Source organism: Pongo abelii, chromosome 5 (genome assembly GCF_028885655.2).
Source record: "Pongo abelii isolate AG06213 chromosome 5, NHGRI_mPonAbe1-v2.0_pri, whole genome shotgun sequence".
Lineage (NCBI taxonomy): Eukaryota > Metazoa > Chordata > Mammalia > Primates > Hominidae > Pongo > Pongo abelii.
The window spans coordinates 55,720,110-55,745,256 of NC_071990.2; the positions used below are offsets into that span (position 1 = coordinate 55,720,110).

The 25,147-nt window shown below is 37.1% G+C and overlaps 1 protein-coding gene across 3 annotated transcripts in view; it reads left to right on the top strand.

The window, feature by feature from the left end:
• Positions 1 to 25,147, top strand: part of HCRTR2 (hypocretin receptor 2) — a 272,193-nt gene that overhangs the window by 142,870 nt on the left and 104,176 nt on the right. For all 3 annotated transcript variants that reach the window (XM_024248679.3, XM_063724840.1, XM_024248680.3), the window contains exon 2: positions 14,939 to 15,538. In XM_024248679.3, coding sequence (XP_024104447.1) covers positions 15,316 to 15,538 — 223 coding nt within the window. In that variant the 5' untranslated portion in view covers positions 14,939 to 15,315. The remainder of the gene's footprint in view (positions 1 to 14,938; positions 15,539 to 25,147) is intronic.

Genomic DNA, 25,147 nt, shown 5'->3' on the forward strand with positions numbered 1-25,147 from the left:
AAGGAAAATTAACAAACAGAAAGGAATAGCATCAACATCAAAAAAAAAAAAAAAAAAAAAAAAAAACCCAGCACATCCACACAAAAACCCCATCTGAAGGTCACCAACATCAAAGACCAAAGGTAGATAAATCCACAAAGATGGGGAAAAACCAGCACAAAAAGGCTGACAATTCCAAAAAACAGAATACCTCTTCTCCTCCAAAGGATCACAATTCCTCACCAGCCAGGGGACAAAACTGGACAGAGAATGAGTTTGATGAATTGACAGAAGTAGGCTTCAAAAGGTGGGTAATAAACTCCTCTGAGCTAAAGGAGTATGTTCTAACCCAATGCAAGGAAGCTAAGAACCTTGAAAAATGGTTAGAGTAATTGCTAACTAGAATAACCAGTTTAGAGAAGAACATAAATGACCTGATGGAGCTGAAAACCACAGCATGAGAACTTCGTGAAGCATACACAAGTATCAATATCCAAATCGATCAAGCAAAGAAAAGAATATCAGAGATTGAAGATCAACTTAATGAAATAAAGTGTGAAGACCAGATTAGAGAAAAAAGAATAAAAAGGAATGAACAAAGTCTCCAAGAAATATGGAATATGTGAAAAGACTAAACCTACATTTGATTGGTGTACCTGAAAGTGACAGGGAGAATGGAACCAAGTTGGAAAACATTCTTCAGGATATTATCCAGGAGAACATCCGCAACCTAGCAAGACAGGCCAACATTTAAATTCAGGAAATACAGAGTACATCACAAAGATACTCCTCGAGAAAAACAACCCCAAGACATATAATTGTCAGATGCACCAAGGTTGAAATAAAGGAAAAAAAGTTAAGGGCAGCCAGAGAGAAAGGTCGAGTTACCCACAAAGGGAAGCCCATCAGACTAACAGTGGATCTCCCTGCAGAAACCCTACAAGCCAGAAGACAGTGAAGGCCAATATTCAACATTCTTTAAGAAAAGAATTTTCAACCCAGAATTTCATATCCAGCCAAACTATGCTTCATAGTGAAGGAGAAATAAAATCCTTTACAGACAAGCGAATGCTGAGAAATTTTGTAACCACCAGGCCTGCCTTACAAGAGCTCCCAAAGGAAGCACTAAATATGATAAGGAAAAACCAATATCAGCCACTGCAAAAACATACCAAATTGTAAAGACCATCAACACTATGAAGAAACTGCATCAACTAATGGGCAAAATAACCAGCTAGCATTATAATGACAGGATCAAATTCACACATAACAATATTAACCTTAAATGTAATAGGCTAACTGCACCAATTAAGAGACACAGACTGGCAATTTGGATAGAGAGTCAAGACCCATCAGTATGCTGTATTCAGGAGTCCAATTCACATGCAAAGACACACATAGGCTCGAAATAAAGGGATGGAGGAATATTTACTAAGCAAATGGAAAGCAAAATAAACAGAGGTTGCAATCCTAGTCTCTGATAAAATAGACTTCAAACCAACAAAGATCAAAAGAGACAACAAAGGGCATTACATAATGATAAAGGGATCAATGCAACAAGAACAGCTAGCTATCCTAAATATATATGCACCCAATTCAGGAGCACACAAATTCATCAAGCAAGTTCTTAGAGACCTATAGAGACTTAGACTCCCATGTAATAATAGTGGGAGACTTTAACACCCCACTGTCAATATTAGACAGATCAATGAGACAGAAAATTAACAAGGACGTTCAGGACTTGAACTCAGCTCTGGACCAAGCAGGCCTAATAGACATCTATAGAACTCTCCACCCCAAATCAATAGAATATACATTATTCTCAGCACCACATTGCACTTATTCTAAAATTGACCACATAATTGGAAGTAAAAGACTCCTCAGCGAATGCAAAATAACTAAAATCATAACAAACAGTCTCTCAGACCACAGTGCAAACAAATAAGAACTCTGGAATAAGAAACTCACTCAAAACCGCACAACTACATGGAAACTGAACAACCTGCTGCTGAATGACTACTGGGTAAATAATGACATTAAGGCAGAAATAAATAAGTTACTTGAAACCAATGAGAACAAAGACAAAATGTACCAGAATCTCTGGGACACAGCTAAAGCAGTGTTTAGAGGGAAATTCATAGCACTAAATGCCCACACGAGAAAGTGGGAAAGATCTAAAATCAACACCCTAACATCACAATGAAAAGAACTAGAGAAGCAAAGGCAAACAAATTCAAAAGCTAGCAGAAGACAAGAAATAACTAAGATGAGAGCAGAACTAAGGAGAGAGAGACACGAAAAACCCTTCATAAATCAATGAATCCAAGAGCTGTTTTTTTTTTGAAAAGATTAACAAAATAGCTAGATCACTAGCCAGACTAATGAAGAAGAAAAGAGAGAAGAATCATATAGACACGATAAAAAATGATAAAGGGGAGATCACCACTGATCCCACAGAAATACAAACTACCATCAGAGAATACTATAGACACCTCTACGCAAATAAACTAGAAAACCTAGAAGAAATGGATAAATTCCTGGACACATACACCTTCTCAAGACTAAACCAGGAAGAAGTCAAATCCCTGAACAGACCAATAACAAGTCCTGAAATTGAGGCAGTAATTAATAGCATTCCAACGAATAAAAGCCCAGGACCAGATGGATTCACAGCCGAATTCTACCAGAGGTACAAGGAGGAGCTGGTACCATTCCTTCTGAAACTATTCCAAACAACAGAAAAATAGAGACTCCTCCCTAACTCATTTTATGAGGCCGGCATCATCCTGATACCAAAACCTGTCAGAGACATACACACAAAAAAGAAAATTTCAGGCTAATATATCCCTGATTAACACCGATGCAAAAATCCTCACTAAAATACTGGTGAACCAAATCCAGCAGCACATCAAAAAGCTTATCCACCACAATCAAGTTGGCTTCATACCTGGGATGCAAGGCTGGTTCAACATACAAAAATCAGTAAATGTAATTCATCACAAAAACAGAACCAATGACAAAAACTACATGATTATCTCAATAGACGCAGAAAAGGCCTTCAACAAAATTCAACGGCTCTTCATGCTAAAAACTCTCAATAAGCTAGGTATCGATGCAATGTATTTTAAAACAATAAGAGCTATTTATGACAAACCCATACCCAATATCATACTGAATGGGCAAAAGCTAGAAGCATTCCCTTTGAAAACTGGCACAAGACAAGGATGCCCTCTCTCACCACTCCTATTCAACATAGTGTTGGAAGTTCTGGCCAGGGCAATCAGGCAAGAGAAAGAAACAGAAAGTATTCAAATAGGAAGAGAGGAAGTCAAATTGTCTCTGTTTGCCAATGACATGATTGTATATTTAGAAAACCCCATTGTCTCAGCCCAAAATCTCCTTAAGCTGATAAGCAACTTCAGCAAAATCTCAGGATACAAAATCAATGTGCAAAAATCACAAGCATTTCTATACACTAATAATACACAAACAGAGAGCCAAATCATGAGTGAACTCCCATTCAAAATACCTAGGAATCCAACTTACAAGGGATGTGAAGGACCTCTTCAAGGAGAACTACAAACCACTGCTAAGGAAATAAGAGAGGATACAAACAAATGCAAAAGCATTCCATCCTCATGGATAGGAAGAATCAATATCATGACAATGGCCATACTGCCCAAAGCAATTTATAGATTCAATGCTATGTTCATCAAGCTACCACTGAATTTCTTCACAGAATTAGTAAAAAACTGGCTGGGCGCAGTGGCTCACGCTTGTAATCCGAGCACTTCGGGAGGCCAAGGAGGGAGGATCACGAGGTTGGGAGATTGAGACCATGGTGAAACCCCGTCTCTACTAAAAATACAAAAAATTAGCCGGGCGTGGTGGCGGGCACCTGTAGTCCCAGCTACTCGGAGAGGCTGAGGCAGGAGAATGGCGTGAACCCGGGAGGCGGAGCTTGCAATGAGCCGAGATCCTGTCACTGCACTCCAGCCTGACTGACAGAGCAAGACTCCATCTCAAAAAAAAAAAAAAAAAAAAAAAAACTACCTTAAATTTCTTATGGAACTAAAAAAGAGCCCATATAGCCAAAACAATCCTAAGCAAAAAGAACATAGCTGGAGGCATCATGCTACCTAACTTCAAATTATACTACAAGGTTATAGTAACCAAAACAGCATGGTATTGGTACAAAAACAGATATATAGACCAATGGAACAGAACAGAGGCCTCAGAAATAACCCCAGACATCTACAACTCTGATTTTTGACAAACCTGACAAAAACAAGCAATGGGGAAAGGATTTCCTATTTAATAAATGTTGTTGGGAAAACTGGCTAGCCATATGCAGAAAACTGAAACAGGACTCCTCCGTTACACCTTATACAAAAATTAACTCAAGATGGATTAAAGACTTAAACATAAGACCTAAAAACCATAAGAACCCTAGAAGAAAACCTAGGAAATACCATTCAGGCCATAGGCATGGGCAAAGACTTCATGTCTAAAACATCAAAAGCAATGGCAAGAAAATCCCAAATTGACAAATGGGATCTAATTAAACTAAAGAGCTTCCGCACAGCAAAAGAAACTATCATCAGAGTGAACAGGCAACCTACAAAATGGGAGAAAATTTTTGCAGTCTGTCCATCTGATAAAGGGCTAATATCCAGAATCTACAATGAACTCCAACAAATTTACAAGAAAAATACAACCCCATCAAAAAGTGGGTGAACGATGTGAACAGACACCTCTCAAAAGAAGACATTTATGTGGCCAAGAAACATACAAAAAAAAGCTTATCATCACTGGTCATTAGAGAAATGCAAATAAAAACCACAGTGAGATACAATCTCACTCCAGTTAGAATGGCGATCATTAAAAAGTCAGGAAACAACAGATGCTGCAGAGGATGTGGAGAAATAGAAATGCTTTTACACTGTTGGTGGGAGTGTAAATTAGTTCAACCATTGTGGAAGACAGTGTGGTGATTCCTCAAGGATCTAGAACCAGAAATACCATTTGACCTAGCAATCCCATTACTGGGCATATACCCAAAGGATTATAAATCATTCTGTGATAAAGACACATGCACATGTATGTTTATTGCGGCACTATTAACAATAGCAAAGACTTGGAACCAACCCAAATGTCCATCAATGGTAGACTAGATTAAGAAAATGTGGCACATATACACCATGAAATACTATGCAGCCATAAAAAATGATGAGTTCACGTCCTTTGCAGGGACATGAATGAAGCTGGAAACCATCATTCTCAGCAAACTATCACAAGATCAGAAAACCAAACACCACATGTTCTCACTCATAAGTGGGAGTTGAACAATGAGAACACATGGACACAGGGAAGGGAATATCACACACCAGGGCCTGTCGGGCAGTGGGGGGCTAGGGGAGGGATAACATTAGGAGAAATACCTAATGTAGGTGACAGGTTGATGGGTGCAGCAAACCACCGTGGCACATGTTACCTATGTAACAAACCTGCACGTTCTGCACATGTATCCCAGAACTTAAAGTGTTAAAAAAAAAAAGACCATTTATGAAAACATTACCTCATTAAAGAACTATATAAGTCACTGGAGACCAATCCTGGAGTGACAGAAATATGTGACCTCTCAGACGGAGAATTCAAAATAGCTGTTGTGAGGAAACTCAACAAAATTCAAGATGACATGGCAAAGGAATTCAGACTCCTATCAGATAAATTCAAAAAAGAAGATGAAATGATTTTGTAAAAATTCATGCAGAAATTCTGGAGCTGAAAAATTCAATTGATATACAAAAGAATGCATCGTACCAGCAGAATTGATCCTGCAGAAGAAAGAATTAGTAAACTTGAAAACACTCTATTTGAAAATACACAGTCAGAGGAGACAAAAGAAAAAAATTAAAAACAGTGAAGCATACCTACAGGATCTAGAAAATAGCCTCAAAAGCATAAATCTAAGAGTTACTGGCCTTAAAGAGGAAGGGGAGAGAGAGAGAGAGAGAGAGTGAGATAGGGGTAGAACGTTTATTCAAAGGGATAACAATAGAGTATCAGTATTCAAATACAAGGTTATGGAACACTATTCAGATTTAACCCAAAGAAGACTACCTCAAGACATTTAATAATCGAACTCTCATTCAATGGGAAAAGTAAAGTCCTTTCAATAAAAGTGTTGGGACAATTGGATATGCAAAAAATGAATTTGAATACCTTTCTTGTGTCATATACATAAAACCCCAAAATAGATTAAAGACCTAAGTATAAGAGCTAAAACTATGAAACTCTTAGAAAGAAACACATGTAAATTTTTGTGACCTTTGATTAGGCAATGATTTCTTAAATATGATAAAATATGGTAAAAGCAACAAAAGAAAACATGAATAAATTGGATCTTATCAAAATTTAAAACTTTTTTGCATCATAGGATACTATCAAGAGTATGAAAAGAAAACCTACAAAATAGGAGAACATGTTTGGAAATCATGTATTTGTTAAGGGATTAGTATACAGAATATATATATATATAAACTCTTACACCTCAACTATAAAGAGACGAATAACCCAATCTAAAAAAAATAGGCAACTAATTTGAATAGCTATTATTTCTCCAAAGTAGATACACAAATGACCAACAAGTTCATCAAAAGATGCTCATCATCTTTACTCAGGAGGCAAATACAGATTAATATTACAATGATATTAGACGTGGATTTGTCATATATAGACTTTATTAAGTTAGATTCCCTCTATGCCTAATTTGTTGAGAGTTTTTATCATGAAGAGATGTTGCATTTTGTCAAATGCCTTTTCTGTGTCTTTTGAGGTGATCATATGGTTTTCGTCCTTTATTTTGTTGATATGATGTACCACATTTATTGATTTGCATATATTGAATCATCCTTCCACCCCTGGGATAAATTCCACTTGATCATGGTGTATTATCTTTTTGATGTTTTTTGGATTCTCTTTGCTGATATTTTGTTGAGGATTTCTGCATCTATAATCATCAAGGATATTGGCCTGTAGTTTTCTCTTTTTGTGTTGTGTTCTAGTCTGATTTTGGTATCAGGGTAATGCTGTTCTTGTTGAGCATGTCAGGAAGTCCAAAACACTTCTTCTTTAGTGTTTTGGAATAGTTTGAGAATTGTTGTTAGTTTTTATTGTAAGTTTGGTAGAATTCAGCGGTAAAGCCATCCAGTTCTGGGCTTTTCTTTGTTAAGAGACTTAAAACAAACACAACATGCACACAAAATGAAATACCACTTTCCACCCCTTATAATTTATAAAGTGGAAAATAACTCGTGTTGATAAGAATGTGGAAACCTTGAAACCTTCGTGCATTGCCAGTGGTAATGTAAAATAATCTTGCCATTGTGGAAAACAGTTTGTCAGTTCCTCAAACAGTTCAACATAGAGTTACTGTATGAAATAATTCAACTCCCAGCCATGCACCCAAGAGCGATGAAAACATAAGTACACACAAAAACTTGTACAAGAACAGTCAGATCAGTATTATATATAATTGGCAAAAAATGGAAACAATCCAAATATTCATCAACCGCTGGATAGATAAAATGTGGCATATCCATATAATTAAATACCATTCAGCCACAAAAATAATAAAGTACTGATAGACACTAAAACATGGAAGAACCTTGAAAATATTAAGCTAAGTGAAAGACATAAGACACAAAACCCTACATGTTATGATTCAATTTAAAGGAAATTTCCAGAATTGTCAGATCCACTGAAGAAGAAACTTGATGAGTGTTTGCCAGCATGTGGGAGGAGAGGAAAATCGGTAGTTATGAGGTTTCTGGAATTAGTAGTGCTGATGGTGACACAACATTGTGAATATACTATAAACCATTCAATGATACCTCTCAAAATGGTTAAAACATTACTGTTATGTTATGTGAATTTTATCTCAATTAGAAAAGAAAAAAATCTTATCAATAACAAAGAGAAATTTCCACACAAGGCGGGATCGCTTCCACAGTGCTACTCAATGCAGTTTAGCGATTGCATTTGTATTGGAGTAAAAGCATGTCACATTGCTTTTAACATTGGAGTCCAACACATAAACCTCTTTTACCATAACTATATGGAGTTCATTGTATGTATATTTATTAAAATAGAATTAAGATGAATTTCACAACACAATGGATCATTTTTTTTTATGTGGAAAATCAGAACACATGCCTTAATGGTTACATGACCCACCTGCTGCTCACCTAAAAGTAAATTTCCTCTAACTCAGACAAATATGTTATTTTCAAGGAAAAGAAGCCCAGAGAACTGAGATCCAGAAGAAATAACATGTATTGAAAGAACACAGAAGTATTTCAATGAACTCAAACCCAAGATTGTAGAAAACTCTCATGTGACCCTGGGACTGATGTTTGAAAATACACATATTTTGCTCCTACTCTTTCCTTCCCCAGATCCCACCCTTGAGAGCACCTGACGATAATGGATAGTTTCTAGTAGGGTGTCTGGAATGGGCAAGTACCCCCAAAGTTATAGTTTGTACTGCAAGACTTGAACCCACTCTTTTTCTGCCCTCTATTATTATTTTTGCATTTTAACCATTTATTATTTTGAAAAGAAAAGAGAATTTTTAGAATATGGAAAAAGGAAGTGAATTAATAAAATAGCACACCATACATAAAGATTGCTAATCCATCTCCAGTCTAAAGATTTAGTAATAGGCAAGAATATACATATCCAGGAATTTCCTTGGTGTTACATAAACAAAGGTGGCACATATGTATATTTTTCACAAAATATTCACTGTTTGAAGAAGGAATTCCTCCCTTCAATTGAGTTCAGGCCTGATCAACAAGTAGTGATTGGCCAACAGCTAAATGCAAAGTGCATGCTAAGTTTTGGGATACAAAGATGAATGAGAAAACATTTATGCCCTTAGGAGAAAAACAAATATCTTTATCTCAGAGAATAGAGAAGGAGATTGATTCTCTTTGGGGGAGATGTCATCTTAAAGAGTGTAACAAGTTCCCCCATAATTCTACTTTTCAGTACTGTTTAAAATACAACTGGATTTTTTTAAATATGCAAAATTTATATAATTTTACAAATGTTTTTGTTAAGAATTAAAACTATCATTAGTAAAGGACACAGCTGGAATATTGAAAACATTTTGGTTCTTTACTGTGGAAACAGAATAGAGTAACAGCAAAAAGCGTATTTCTGGAATTGGACCCTGACAACTCTGCTTAAACACTCCACCACTTTCTAGCTATATGACCTTGGGTAAGTTACTTAACTTCTTTGTGTGTCAGTTTCTTCATTTGTAAAATTGGAATAATAGATGCTTTTTTTGAGACAGTGTCTCATTCTGTTGCCCAGGCTGGAGTGCAGTGGCGTGACCACAGCTCACTGCAGCCTCAACCTCCTGAGTTCAAGTGATTCTCCAACTTGAGCCTCCCAGATAGCTAGGACCACAGACACATGCCACCATGCCTGGGTAATTTTTTTTTTTAAGTTTTTCATAGAAATAGTGTCTCACTAAATTGCCCAACCTGGAAAATTGGAATAATAATTCATAAAATCTTCCTCCTAGATTTGTGAAGATCAATTGAGTTAATGTATGTAATGTACTTGGCACAGAGCTTGGCCCATGTAATCTCTCAATGAGTGCTAACATTACTTGTCTCACAAAAAGTTACTTACTTCCGTCTGGCACCAACTGCCTCTCCCACTTCCCACAATCTGGTTACCATTCATTCTTCAGTTCTCGGCTTAAACAATGTCTTTTCCATATGGTTTTATTGATGCCACTTTGGGAAAATAGATGTCTCTTCTGCTTGCATTTTCAGACCTTTTTAGGTGTATACCTTAGAGCATTTGCTTTACTGACCAAAATTATTTGCCGGCTACTCTGTGCTTTTCATGACACGCTGAATAAGACAGGAAGAGTGTTTATCTATGCTCAACATAAGATAGGCATATAATGGGAGCTTCGTATATATTTGTTGAATAAAAAACATAAGGGGAAAATATCAGATCTAATAATGCAGGACAGGAGGCAAGATGGAATGGAGAGACCCTTGTCTCCGAAGAGACATAATTAAAACAGGGCATGGGAGGTAATAGAAAGATTAGAGGAAAAAGAGACAGAGAGACACAAATGTTTGTGATAATTTGTGACAAGTAGCTTTGATTGTTCATGGCCTAATCAGGTTATTTCATTCTCTGTAGCCCACCGAGAGTGCGTACGGTGACACATGTTATATAAGTCCCCTTTTCCCTTTTTATAAATTTCTAGACCCCCTGTGATTTGAGATTTTTCTAGAATAATTTAGCTGAAGACCATATTGTTTTTTAAAATGTAGAATTTGGAGCCTAGAGGTGTCAGATAACTTCCTGCAAAGCTAATGCATTTATTTTGGGAATATATAAGCTCAGTATCATCATTACCAACAGTGCTCAGACTTGATTTTATTTTCATTCCAACAGCAAAGGAAAGAAAGCAACTTCTTTCATGCTTCCATGCCACTCTGCATCTCTCTACCTTCACAGAGTTTCTCAATAATGGCAACATTTCCAGTTAACCAATGGACTGAGAGATCATTGAGGCTAGACTAGTCTTATTAATCCTTATACCCCAGCTCCTAGCCGAACTCCTGGACACACAATAGATACTCAGATACATTTACTGAAATGCATATAGAAAGTTACGCCTGCAAAAAAGACGATCTCTCACCAGGAATAAGAAAATAAAACCTGGGACACCCCATATATGAGATCTCTAAACAACCTACCTATAACCACCAAGAAAAAAACATACCTGAGTTTGAGATTTATTTTTCTGTCTCATTTTTAATATATTCCAGTTAGTGAGAGAGCTAAAATAAATGACAAGAAAAATTTAGCCTAGGTATTTAAACAGAATTATTCTGAATGTTGTGAGCTACATTTCTCTTTTACCTTTTATTTATACATAGTATTTGTATATATTTATAGGGTACATGTGGTATTTTGTTACATGCATAGAATGTGTAATGGTCAAGCCAGAGTATTTAGAGTATCCATTACCTTAAGTATTTATTATTTTTCTGTGTTAGGAGCATGTTAAGTCCTCTCTTTTAGCTATTTTGAAATATACATTGATGTTAACTATCATTAACACAGAGTACTTGATCTGTATAGCAAATAATATTTGCAGTAGGATATCGCATGTTTATTTATTTATTTATTTATTTATTTTTATTATACTTTAAGTTCTAGGGTACATGTGCACAACATGCAGGTTTGTTACATACATATACATGTGCCATGTTGGTGTGCTGCACCCATTAACTCGTCATTTACATTAGGTATATCTCCTAATGCTATCCCTCCCCCATCCCCCCACCCCACGACAAGTCCCAGTGTGTGATGTTCCCCTTCTTGTGTCCAGGTGTTCTCATTGTTCAATTCCCACCTATGAGTGAGAACATACGGGTGTTTGGTTTTTTGTCCTTGCAATAGTTTGCTGAGAATGATGGTTTCCAGCTTCATCCATGTCTCTGCAAAGGACATGAACTCATCCTTTTTTATGGCTGCATGGTATTCTATGGTGTATATGTGCCACATTTTCTTAATCCAGTCTATCATTGTTGGACATTTGGGTTGGTTCCAAGTCTTTGCTATTGTGAATTGTGCCGCAATAAACATACGTGTGCATGTGTCTTTATAGCAGCATGATTTATAATCCTTTGGGTATATGCCCAGTAATGGGATGGCTGGGTCAAATGGTATCTCTAGTTCTAGATCCTTGAGGAATCACCACACTAGTTTACAATGTGAACTAGTTTACAGTGCCACCAACAGTGTAAAAGTATTTCTATTTCTCCACATCCTCTTCAGCACCTGTTGTTTCCCGACTTTTTAATGATCGCCATTCTAACTGGTGTGAGATGGTATCTCATTGTGGTTTTGATTTGCATTTCTCTGATGGCCAAGGATATCACATATTTTTAAAATGTCATTTAACAAACATTTTCCAATTACTTTCTCTATCATGCACTGGTCTGAAAATTTCAATTCATTTAATTCTTTTAACAACCTTAAGGGGATATCACGGGACAAATTTAGAGCTTTCTTTTGTGTTTGTGAAATGGATTGATGCCTTTTCCCTACATCCAGCAGAAATATTTGAATTGAAGAGAAGAGTGATACCTAAGAACTAGAAATTCCTTTCTTATGTTTCAAAAGATATCAAAAGATCTAAGGAAGATATTCACATCAAAAATGAGTATTATAATATTTATTATCTATGGTGCACTTGCAAAAAAGAAAACAAGTAATAATTTGAAGATTTAAGTGAATATTTTATGACATTGGAGTACCACATATTTAGAAGAAAGCACCAGAGAAATCATAGATAGAAGGAAATGGAATATTTGTAGGATCAAGATAAATTCAGCTTGTCATAAAATAAAGCACGTATCAGGATAAAATCTTGAAAATATTTTCATTTCTCCTTATTTATAACTTCAATTTACTGTGATGATTAATTGTAGGTAGAAGATTTACGAAGAGAAGACTGAAGTATAGACAAGTTGAAGTGCCACAAAATGAAAGCTAATGACACTGACTACTTAGGAAATAGTAGACTGGGTCCATATTTATAGATTGTCAATGACAAGGAATTTGCAGATGTTAATGAATATAGATCCGAACTTAAGTTGCAACAACCTTTCCCACTTTGAGATGAATAGTGCATGGAAGAGTAAAATGCAGATATTAATAAATCAGAGGAAAACATTGTGCCAGAGTATAAAGTTGACAGATTTATGCCAATGAACTTGAACAAAGCCACAGAAGGCCTGCTTGTCAAATTTACTGGTGACAACAGGTCTGGAGAAATGGCTAATGTTTTGGATAATAGCATTAGAATTTAAGGTCTGTTTAAACTTCAAATTAACAGAATGAAATTAATATATGCACATATCAATTGGGTCTTTTGCTTATATATCATCTTTTAACAGAGCCTTTTTGACCAATCATTTCTAACGTGACCTTTGGGATTTTCTACTCATCATTACCTCATCCTGTTTGGTTTGCATTATAGCATCTATCTCTTCCTAACGTTTTCCCTATGTATTTGTTAGTTTGTTTTTTTTAATCTAACTTTACTAGAAAGTAAAATGCATGGAAACAGCAACCTGTTTAACTTTGTATCACTAAGAGTGGAAAAATAACCCTCAGGAAATATTTGGTAAAATAACAAAATGCCCATTGATGCCCTTCTCTTAAAAAGAAATTTAATTAGTGCAGATTGGGGAAATACAACAATATTTCTCGTAAAACGTGATATCTATCCAATAACAGAAGTACTAGGTCCCAAAAAGTATTCTATAAATAGAAGAAAGAACAGATGGTTTTGCTGCTGATTAATCCATTGATTTTTCGTAAATCATCTAATTTCCCCAGGAACAGCTTCCTCATCTATTAAAGAGGGTTAGTAACAGCTAAGCCCTCAGGGGTTTAAAAATGCATATCAAATAATTTTATAAACCATAAAGCACAAAACAAATATGAAAAATTATGATTGGAGGAGGGGGTGGGGTAGTTAACTAAATCTCAGTGTAAACCACCAATGTCTTGTGTGTGTTGAAAAAATAATTACATATAAAAATTGGTTGCATCCAAAGAATAATGTACTTTTTGCACTGGCAAGACTCAAACCATATTATTGTTACTTCCTCCTAGTTACACATTTTGCAAGATATTGACAATTGTCTAAAGGAAGACCAAACAGATGTAGGTGGGAGCTACTGTCATTTGACCAACACTGAAAAGAAAAATACTAAAAAAAGAAACATGAGGGCATAAAAAGGAGCGCTGGGGCTGTGATGTTTATTTTGAATCTGTGAAGCATTGTCATGTGGAAGATTTATTCTGTGTAGCACCAAGATGCAAACTAGGAATTAGAGGTAAATGTCTCAAAAAGGCAAATCGTGGCTTAAGACCTTGGTTTAATGTAAGAAACAGTTTTCTCACCTTTAGAGCACTCCCATAAGGGTGGAGGTAGTGAATTGTGGTGGTCACATTCAAGCTAGATGGGGACATGTCAGCAATGTTATCAGGTGGCTTCTACTCTTAAGCTGAAGTTCAGACAAGATTTCCAGGCTCTTCCCAAGTGCAAGATTGTAATTACTCAAATGCAATGTTTTTACCATGTTTATTAAGAATAAAAGGATCATGAATTCACATTCTGACAAATGCTAGAATACTTATTATTAGAGAAAAAACCGATGCATGAGAGAATGGCAGGTGACATCAGCCCTGAATCAATGGGAAGAAAGACCCAATGGGATGTGCTATTTACCAGAGAGAGCATTTCTGCTTAGATTACTACATCCTACAATGAATGTTTAATATCGTTTAGTAAATTGGTGGTCTGTCTTGCTTGACAACATTAACTATGATCATATTTATGACCCTTGGCGTCCTTCAAGAATTTGTTGCTGTATTTCATATGACACTTAACTATCTCAAATACGAAATCCAGCTAAATAGACCCTTCAATTTAAAAACAGTCTCATTCTCAAATTTTAAGGAGAAAGCGAAGACGGAGATGTCTTAAAGACTCGGCAAGTACTAAGCTGGCAAATGTCAAATGTTAAAATAAGTTTATATTAAATGTTAAAGTATTTGCCTGGAATGACTTTTCCATTGTCCTGCTTGAGAAACACAGAGGCGCCTCCTTATTACTTTTATATTTGCTTTACAAAGACAAATGTATCAACATGCTCTGTATTAACTGTATATTGACGTTTTTGTCATATCCACAGACTGATGCATGTCTGTGCATGGTTTATAATAAGTGCACGTAAAAATAGAGAAAATAAGTAGAAAAAGAGAGAGATTTAACTCCCCCCCCCAAAAAAAAAACAGATTAAATTAGTTTTCATTATTTTTTTTTTTTCTTCAGCTTCAGCTCTCCCTCAGGGCGGGAGGAGGCTGTGGGCTGCGGACTGAGTGCTGGAATGAGGAGTAATTGAGCTTCGGCTGAGCCAGAGGTAGCTTTCTCCTCCTGGTGTCATTGCTGCAGCCTCCAGTGCCGGGTCCCTAGTTCCTCAGCTGCCTCTCTTCCCGGTGCAACATCGCCTGTAAAGACAGCAAAGCCACCGCAGAAGTTGCCCGGCAGAAGACTCCGGAGGCATTGGCTCAGTAACTTTTCACGTCATTTTCTGCTCGGGAGCCCCTTCTCGCCTCTCCGCGCAGCCTTTCCCACCGCAAAACACCAGTGCTCATGGGGCAGGCGGAGAGGAGCTTGCAGCATTGAGCGGAACCGGACTTGAGCCCGTGATGTCCGGCACCAAATTGGAGGACTCCCCCCCTTGTCACAACTGGTCATCTGCTTCGGAGCTGAATGAAACTCAAGAGCCCTTTTTAAACCCCACCGACTATGACGACGAGGAATTCCTGCGGTACCTGTGGAGGGAATACCTGCACCCGAAAGAATATGAGTGGGTCCTGATCGCCGGGTACATCATCGTGTTCGTCGTGGCTCTCATCGGGAACGTCCTGGGTGAGTCTCCTCCCCGGCAGCCCTCTCAGGGGCTATCACCCCGCCTCCGCCCCGGGCTGAGAAGGCTCTAAAGAGACCCCTCCCTCCCCCTGGGAAGCAAACAAAGAGGTCGCTGCTCTCGGATGGGGTTTTCTAATAAAATAATAATAATAAAAAAAAGTTTTCTGATTTTCCGAACCAGTACTGAGCCCTAGAAAGGTTATTCCCTGTTTTGCAGGAATAACGGGAAAACCGCGTTTCTTTTTCGAGCACCTAGCTTACAAGCGCAGGGAGAGGGGCCGCAGGGATCTCCAGGTGAATTTTGTTGAGTGTGTGTGTGTGGGTGGGTGGGGGAGTCAGTCATCCCTTTGTGTAACGTGGCTGGGTGTTTCAGGGGGATTGGGACAAGGCAGAGCTTGCAGAATGCAAAGCTACATCCCTAAGGAGCAAGCTCTCTGTGGCTGTGGAAGTCACAAAGCATTTGTGAGCTGGGTGGCATTGCCCTTTGGCGAGGAGGTTTAGTCTCCAGTCAAGAGGTGGTAATGAACCAGCAGGGAGTGGAGACAGAGGCAAAGCAGGGAGGTGCACTCACTCATAGAAGCTGAATTAAACGGGATCCATGCCTGGAGCAAGAAGAAGGAGGGGCATCGGAGAAAAGCACCACAGAGATCTCAATCATCCATCCATCCATTCATTCATACATCCATTCAGCCAAATATTTTTTTTTTCAGTCTACTTGTTGCCAGGCTCAGGAATTATTCATGTCAACTGTTTGTTGTTGTTGTTGTTGTTTTGTTTTGTTTTGTTTTCCCCAGAGATGAGACTAAGCTTAATGCTAGGCTATTTGTCCCTGTCTAGGTCTGTATGGAAACACGGGTTTCCTCGACCCCCATCCCCCTCCCCCTAAACAATTTCTGAGGGTTGGGGAGGGGGTGAGATGGCAACACGGTGAGTGCAATGATGGAATGTATTAGGGCAGTTGGGGAATATACCTCCAGAAAAGGGGCTTTGGAAGGGAGGGATAACTTGAAATAAATTGTGAATGGAAGGAGAGTGTACCTTGATGAATGAAGAGTAGAAGGCTGGGAGACTTTTCACATGCAGAGGGCAGTGTGGAGGAAGTCTCTGCTGAAAATGACAGGAGATGGAGGAGGCTAGGAGTTGCTTGATTTTTATTTATAAAAGAGGAAGAAGGTGAGTGAGGTGAGATAGGCTGGAAGGCTTTGCAGTCAAAAGCAAAGAACTTGTAGCTGCAATGGGGACTGACAAGGAAATTATCAGCCTTTCAGACTAACCTGATTTTTACCTTCTCTCCCAAGTGTGTTGGTCTGGGTAGAAATCATCCCGAGTAGTCTCTCACCAACTCAGCAGGCAGAATAGATGATAGTATGTGAATGACAGGAGTTCTCCAGAGAGTTGGTAGAATGTTATTTGAGGGGACAAGAAACCTCTGAGAACTTTGGTACGTTTTAAAATATTATTTTTAGACTGTTTTCCTTTGGTTGATTTAAAAGTAAAAATAAAGGAAAACTTTTTGGGATACTAACAAAATGAAACAAAAGTGAAAATACACAGGATTAGGACTCTTGTTATAAGCATAATTCTGTTGATAATAATCCCAATCTTGCTTTCCTTCTTCTTGTTACCCATCCTTAGGATTACATCTCTTAAGACACATGGCTACCAGCATAGCAACATTTTACTGCATTATGCCAACACTTATTGATAAGTGAATAATCAAAATTGAACATATATTGAGTACCTACTGTGTGCCAGAGCCCTTCATGTACATTCTCTCCCTTAAACACCAAAATAACCCACATTAGCCAGAAGAAGAAACAAGACTTAGAGAAATAAAATGACGTATTAAGGGACATAATTGAAATTCAGTTCCATTTTTTCTGACCTCAGATCCAGAATTCTCCATTGTTATTCTACTCTAGAGCTAGAAAGCATATAGGGAATAGATTCTCTGCTCCTGATTGTCTGCAAGCTTATTGGATGTGTTCCTGTTCTCCCCTGCATCAATGCCCACTGCCAATAAAGTACAATGAGAGATTAATGGCACTGTCATTCTCCTCACCAAAAACCTGCCCAGAGAAGCAGTAACTTTTTTATGAATAGCTATGAATAGTAACTATTTGCCTTCCTTATTTTAATTTTAGGCTGAATCTTTGTGGTAAAATGTGCTCTTCTTTGTTGTTATTGCATTTTTACCTTGCACAGACCTTGTAGTGAATAGTCTCCATATCCTAATTGCATAGTTTAGGGATACATGTTTGCTAGCCTGAGGAGTTTTAGTTTCAAGCCTCTACAGTAAGGCTACTTGTTTCATAATGTCAAGGAAGATAGCACTGTCCACAGCCCCAAGTGCTGAAATGACCAAGTCCATTCAGCCTAAAAAGAAAGATTTACTCAAAGCACTCTGCCTTAAAGAAACTGACAGCTATTTTCCTCAGGACTGAATAACACTGAAATCCCCTCTGGTTGAACTGAAATGCATTCTTTTCTGACATACTGCCTGAAAGTTTATGAGGTTTAGATTTGACATTTAAACAAACGAGTAGTGTCGTTACTCACAGACAGCTTCCTGCTCTTTGATGTCACTGTCAAATCTGCAAAATGAATTAGATTGAGAATTGCTTTTTTGCCCCTCTGGTATAAGTAATTTTACACATAGAGTGGTAGGACAGGATGTCACATGATTTATGCAAAATAAAGATGCAATATTAAGTATGAAGGTAAAATACCACAGTGTAGACAGCAGATGTAATCACTGAGCCTTCAGGTCCAGTCACCATTTGTACTTTCATATAACTACTTGGAAAATCTCAACATTTTTGGGCTTACAAATATAATGCCATCAGTTAGAAGTCATCTTCCGCACAATGTCCTTTCATGAAATGATGTAATAAGATATGCTATGGGTAGCATGACAAAGTCTTGATTGTCCTCATCTCTTTTTCTTCTCCCCATAGTCCCTCTTTATCATTATGCCACCTCTCCACTCTCATATACTCCTCCCCAAGATGGAAAGCAGTTTCCTGGGGGAGTAAAGTTTTAAATAGAATGTTATGAGTATTTACATTCAATGAAAAGCTGTAAGCATGTTTATTGTGAAATTTTAAATTCTAAGGAAGGAGCATAGGGTTAGCTTCTTTTTGGAAGGAGTATCTTTTTAGTATCTTCAGAATAATGCCACCTATAACCTATTCCTAACTATGTCTTCTGCTAAGTAGATGTATCAACTTATTCAATTGGTATATTGTGAGCATTATCATTTTTTAAAATTAGCGTGTATATCAGGGGAGCCCCTGGGGAAATGTAAAGAAATGTGACTGATGTTAATTTTTACTCCTGATTCCTTGAATGACAATTGTAGGGAGAAATGTGTTCTAGTCAGTTTAAACATTAAGTACCTAGGGAAAATGATCAATTTTCTGCCTCTCATATCTGCATTCAAAGATATCATGTGTTTCACCTGGTATGCTTCTATCATATCTGTTGTTGTCTCCATATGGAAAATGGGAAAACATGTAATAAATGTCGACATCAGTCTAGCTGTGCTTCTTGCTTCTTGTGTGCCATTAGCAAGTTATTGAACTATCCAAGTCAATTTTTTTATAATTACAAATTAAGATCGATAATGCCTGCATTATAGAAATAGTATCAGGATATAATGTACATATACCCTCTATAAAGACATATAAAGGGACACAGGCACATACACATTTTTCTTGACACATAGACACTAATTAATGTCAATTTTTATCCCTTAATTTTCATGACTGAACTTTTTGTGATGTGGTGTATAGCCAGCTCCTGCCTTCATGGCCAGTCTGTATCTCTGTAGCTCTTTATGGCCTCTGCCCCAGCCTTTTCCTTAATTGCGTATTTTCCTAAAAGGTGTGAATAAAATGGTGTTGGCACACATTACTCTCCTTTTCCACACTAGCTCCACCCACCCATCTCCTTCATACTGATTACTTAACATTGCCTTCTTGCCTTTAAATGAAAACCTTTCCTAACTATTGGAATAGTTTGCTTTCTCTCTCAACTTAAATTTGCCTGTGCTGGGTCCCATTCATTTAGAGTTTTTGAGTTGTTAATAGGTTGTTGATAAGCAGGTCTATCACTACCAATGTTTTAAATAACACACACATTGGTAATACATGTTGTTATTTAAATATGTTATTTAAATAACATTTTTTAAATAACATTTAAAAATAACATATTTAAATGTTATTTAAATATGTTATTTAAATCAACATAATATGTTGATTTAACTCATACATTGTTAAAATGCATTGTGAAGTATTCATAGTTAAAATACATTATCCATTAAGTAATTTACCTAATAACAGTTTACCCAAGTTAGGTGTGCAGAATGGGGAAATATTTGTGATAGGTTTGCTTCCTACAGAGTTAGTCTTGTGTCAGATATGTAAGTGGTAGGATTGCAAGTTCATGTTGCTCCTAAGCCTAGAGACATTTATTTTCTGCTTCTCCAAATGCCCATTTTAGTTTCGTAGGTGTTTGTAAACCCATCCTTTCCTACACAGGAAGCAAAAAGGGGTTATTTCTAAACCCTTTTTAGATATAGAAATAATACATCACTCATCTCAGCCAAGACTCAATAGAATCATGAATAGTGACTGTAAAAGGTAATATTAACTATTAGGCTTTAAACCTATTGTGCATTTTAGTTTTAAAATGCAAACATGCTTATCTGAATAAGAATTAATCTGATGCCTCTGCATTTTTGCTAAAATCATAACTGTTTAGGCTTATTTAGTAAAATAAATTATATCTTTGACTTAAACAAAATCCCAATGATAACTTTCAAGATGGCTATTTCATAGGTAACAGCAACATTTATCATGGACAGACAATAATGAGAATATCATGTGCAACTGATAATTTAAATGTAATGAGTTATTTCTGTATTTGAAAAAAATATATTTGGGAAATGAGATAATTAAAAAATACCAATTTCAAAAGACCAAATCTAAAACTCAAATATAAACACAATGCTCCAGTTTTTAGAAAACTGTCTTGATTTTAGTAGTGCCTACATACTAAATTGTATCATATGATTTATATTAATTTTCCTTATTTTGTATTTTAGATTATATTTGAAAATTTTCATGTACTGCAGCTATGTTAGCATCTCAAAGTCTCCATATTCTCATTCAGCTCCGAAACATCCACTGCTGATGTTATTTAACTAGTGAAAGAAGATCCTTCCATGTTTCTTCTTATAGCATTCGGACATCTTCTACACCCTAAGGAATGCTGGCTTTATTAAGTATGTTTCATTCAATGACATGTGATTGGCGAAGCTGATGGTATTTGTCTTCAGTTCCTTTTCTCCCTGCAAAGGAAATTGTTGAATATTTATTGAGTACTATATGCCAGGTACTATATGTCAAGCTCCACTTACATATACTCTATTGATGCCTTACAACAAACTTATAATGAGAACATTAATAGGTTTTACAAATAAGAAAAATGAATTCAAAGAGCAATGTTAACTTACTCAAAAGTTTAGTCAGGCAGTAAATAGCAGCACTAGGTTTCAAATATTGATTTAACAAATTCCTTGGTCCATGATTGTTCCATTACTTCATCCTGCCTCTTTCCGTAGCTTCTAATCCTGACTGGAGATGCATAGGGAAAAAGAGGAAGGAAGAGATACTTAGATGTGCCCTCTAGACAATTTACAGAGTTGTCTGGGCATGTTGCCATGCTGTTTTTCTGATAGACTACAGTTCTTCAGCTCTGAGGATGAGCTCATTTGATAAGCCAATCAAGGTCGGGCTAGGGTTACTTTACAAGAGAAAATTTCAAGGTAAAATAAGTGCTGCCAAAAATGCTTTTACCTGTTCAGGGGGGTGACTCACTGGGAAAAAAATGTTAGATAATTGTGGCCAAGGATTATTTTCTTATTGAAAGTGCTATTTTTAGACACAATTTGAGCCTGAGAGCCTAAACACTTAACACTTCAAATAATCTAAAGATATTTATTTTTCTTTTTGTCACGCATTGCCAAATAAATAATTAGTATTTATTTAAACAAATCATGTTGCTATTGATTTTATTAAATAGATCAACTTTTTTTTTTTTTTTGAGATGGAGTCTTGCTCTGTCACCCAGACTGGGGTGCAGTGGCACAATCTCATCTCACTGCTGCCTCCACCTCCTGGCTTCAAGCTATTTTCCCACCTCAGCCTCCCCAGTAGCTGGGATTACAGGCACATGCCACCATGCCCAACTATTTTTTTTTTTTTGTATTTTTAGTAGAGATGGGTTTCACCATCTTGGCTAGGCTGGTCTTGAACTCCTGCCCTTGTTATCTACCCACCTCAGCCTGGGATTACAGGCATGAGCCACTGTGCCTGACCTGAATAGGTCAATTTCTATATCACCAGACAGTGTTCCTGGATCAGAATAATGTATTATATGTACGAAGAATCATTACCTATTACATCAGACATGAAATGACCTTTAGATACTGACTTTGAAACAGTTTGAGATGCTATTGGATGAAACACATGACCCATATGACCAGTCTTTTGAATTGCTGACTCTGAGGATAAAATTTTTTCATTTCACCTTTGTTCACAATGAGAACTGATCTCTTAACCAAGTAAATGAATTAAATCGATATTTAAAATAACATTAAATTTCTTGCCAGAAAAACTGTTCTTTCATAAACAAAAAACAAATTGCTCAAAATAAATGACTATATCTTTATTTCTAAAAAATGTTTAGAGATTATTATTATTGAGCCTTTACAAGTAATTTGCCTTCAATATTAAATACATGAGAACAATGTTTAATATTTACATAGTGTTTTACTCTTCAGATATTTGTCCATATTCTCTCTCAGTTAATCTTCACAACAACATTATGAGGTAGGTCTTTTTTAATGAAAAAACTCAAGTGCTTGAAGTGATTTAAAATCACTGTGGAAGAAAAGCATGGGCACACAGAAAAACCAAGTGGTTGTGTGTCAGCTTGGGAAAAGCTTGCAAATTTCCTGTATTTCAAGAGACCAGGATGAGGTGTGTAATTATCTTTTACTGGTCTTCAGCTATCCTGTCTTTGATATGTGATTGTGTCAAAACTATGAGGAAAAACTCACATTAACAAACTTCATAAACTTGTTAAACATAAAATAATAATTTTGATGTCTTAATTTACAGTAAGAGTTTATTCTTACAAGTCCTCAAATACCCAAAGTTCTTTCAGTTATCATAGTCTTTTTCAGTAGACAGAAATCCATGTGGACTGTTATTGTTCTGAATAGCTAGGCTATGCCATAGTAGCAAAGAAACCCTGAATTTTCATTGACTTAGTATCACAAAAGTTTATTTCTTGCTCATTTAACATCTAAGGTGGGTTGGAGAGTCTGCTTCATCCAATGACTCAAGGTTCAGGCAGCCTCCACATTTTGTGCACTATCCCTAAAAGGTGGACTCTGTGGTAATCAGTTTCCAATATGGCTTCCAGTGACCGCCCCCGGGCCCCGGCCTCACTTCCTGATAGTCATACCATCGTGTAGTCCCTTTGCATATTATGACAGAATTGGTCTGGGTAACCAACAGCTTATAGCAGCAGTGAAACGATGTCACTTTCAAAAAAAGATTACGTAACAGGAGCTTATAGCCTCTGGCTCAAGTACCCACTTTCTCTCTAGCTCTTGGATCTCTTCTTCCGGAGGAAGTAAGCTGCCTTGTGGAGAGCAGCTGTTGGCTGGAGTTAAAATCTCCAGCCAGCAGCCAGAGAGGAAATACGGTCTGTTAACAACCTCATGTGTGAGTTGGAAGCAAATCCTTCAGATCAGGTTTAGTCTTGAGGTAACTACAACAGCCACTACCTCAACCCACTCCCAGCTTCACTGCAACTTAGTAACAGACACTGAGTCAGAACTATTCAGCTAAGCTTCTTGCAGATTCCTGACCATTCAGAAGCTGTGTCATAATAAATTTTTGTTGTTTGACTTCAGTTTCGGGATAAGTTGTTGCACAGCCTCTAAAGTTGTGAACTAGAAGAAGTATACTGGCTCTTAACCACCTTTGCCAAAAATTAACACTTGTCAGTCATGGTCATACTCATTTGGCCCAAATCAATCATATTGTATCAACCTAACTACAAAGGGGATTGGGAGATGGCGATGTCTCTGTTACAGAATCTATATAATAGTTAAAAGTATTTTCAACTTGCATAGACTCAGAACAAGAGAATTTGGAGGAATTCAATACTTAATGGCATACCACTAAGATAAGCTGATAGATATATCATTGCAATTTGGGTCTCTGACAATAGAGGTAATTGATAATATTAAGAGACTATGTACCAATTATTGTGCTTGGATTGAGGGTACAAAGGTAATAGAATCCAAGGAACCTGCACTCTTTCTGAAAGATAGACACATAAACACATACTTTCAAAATAACGTGGTAAGTGCTACTATGACAGATGTAGTGGAAGTATTTGAGAAGGACACTTAGCTTCGCTGGGGGATTAGAGAGAGATACAGGAGGAGATGACACCTAAACTGAGTTTTAATAGATGAATTCAAGTTACCCAGGTGAAGAAAATTGGGTAAGGATGTTCTAAGCAGAGGAAACAACATAAGCAAAATCAAAGAGGCGTGAAATAGAATGAGCTGTGAAGAAAGTATTAGGCAATTGGGTAAGTCCAATGTAAGTGCAGATGAGGAGAGTCTGGAAATGAGGCTGAAGCAGTAGATAAGGACTGGCCATAAAAGACCTTGTGTACAATTCTTAAGATCTAGGCTTTGACACTGTTGTTTAGGGGGAGCTGTTAAAGGATTTTAAATTAGAGTACCATCATTGGTTTGCATTTTCCATGAGAGCATTTTGAGGAAAATTCAGAGAATAAATACATAAGGGGAAAGACTAGTGAAGGTTTTCACACTGGGGTTTGCATCCTGTTTTGGCAATAAGCTTGTTTTAATGAAAACAAACAAATAAATTGATAATAAAGAACATAATCCAAATTCTCCAGATAATTACTTCCAGGAGGCTTTGTACGTGCTGCATACAAAACAAAGAAAGAAAAACATAAAGTGAGAAAATGAAGGAAAAACAAGGAAAGAAGAGAAAGAAAGAATACATATTGGAAAAACTGTTGCAGTTTTTGTTTTGCTGAATATTTAAATTTGAGAAGCAATTTCTCTTTTTCTTTTTACTTTTTTTTTTTTTTGAGACAAAGTCTCACTCTGTCGCCCAGGCTGGAGTGCAGTGGTGCCATTTCAGCTCACTGCAACCTCCACCTTCCAGATCCCAGTGATTCTCCTGCCTCAGCCTCCCCAGTAGCTGGGACTTCAGATATGCACCATCATGCACAGCTAATTTTTTGAATTCTTAGTAGAGATGGGATGTCACCATGTTGCTCAGGCTGATCTTGAACTCCTGAGTGCAGGCAATCCACCCACCTTGGCCTCCCAAAGTGCTAGGATTACAGGCGTGAGTGCTAGGATTACTGCGCCCAGCCGCAAGTTTTCTTTATGATGTTTTAATTGTATCTTTCCTGGAACATATATGTATGAATTTGCATGCCATAGCTCTATTAATATTTTCCAATATTCTATATGGTTTT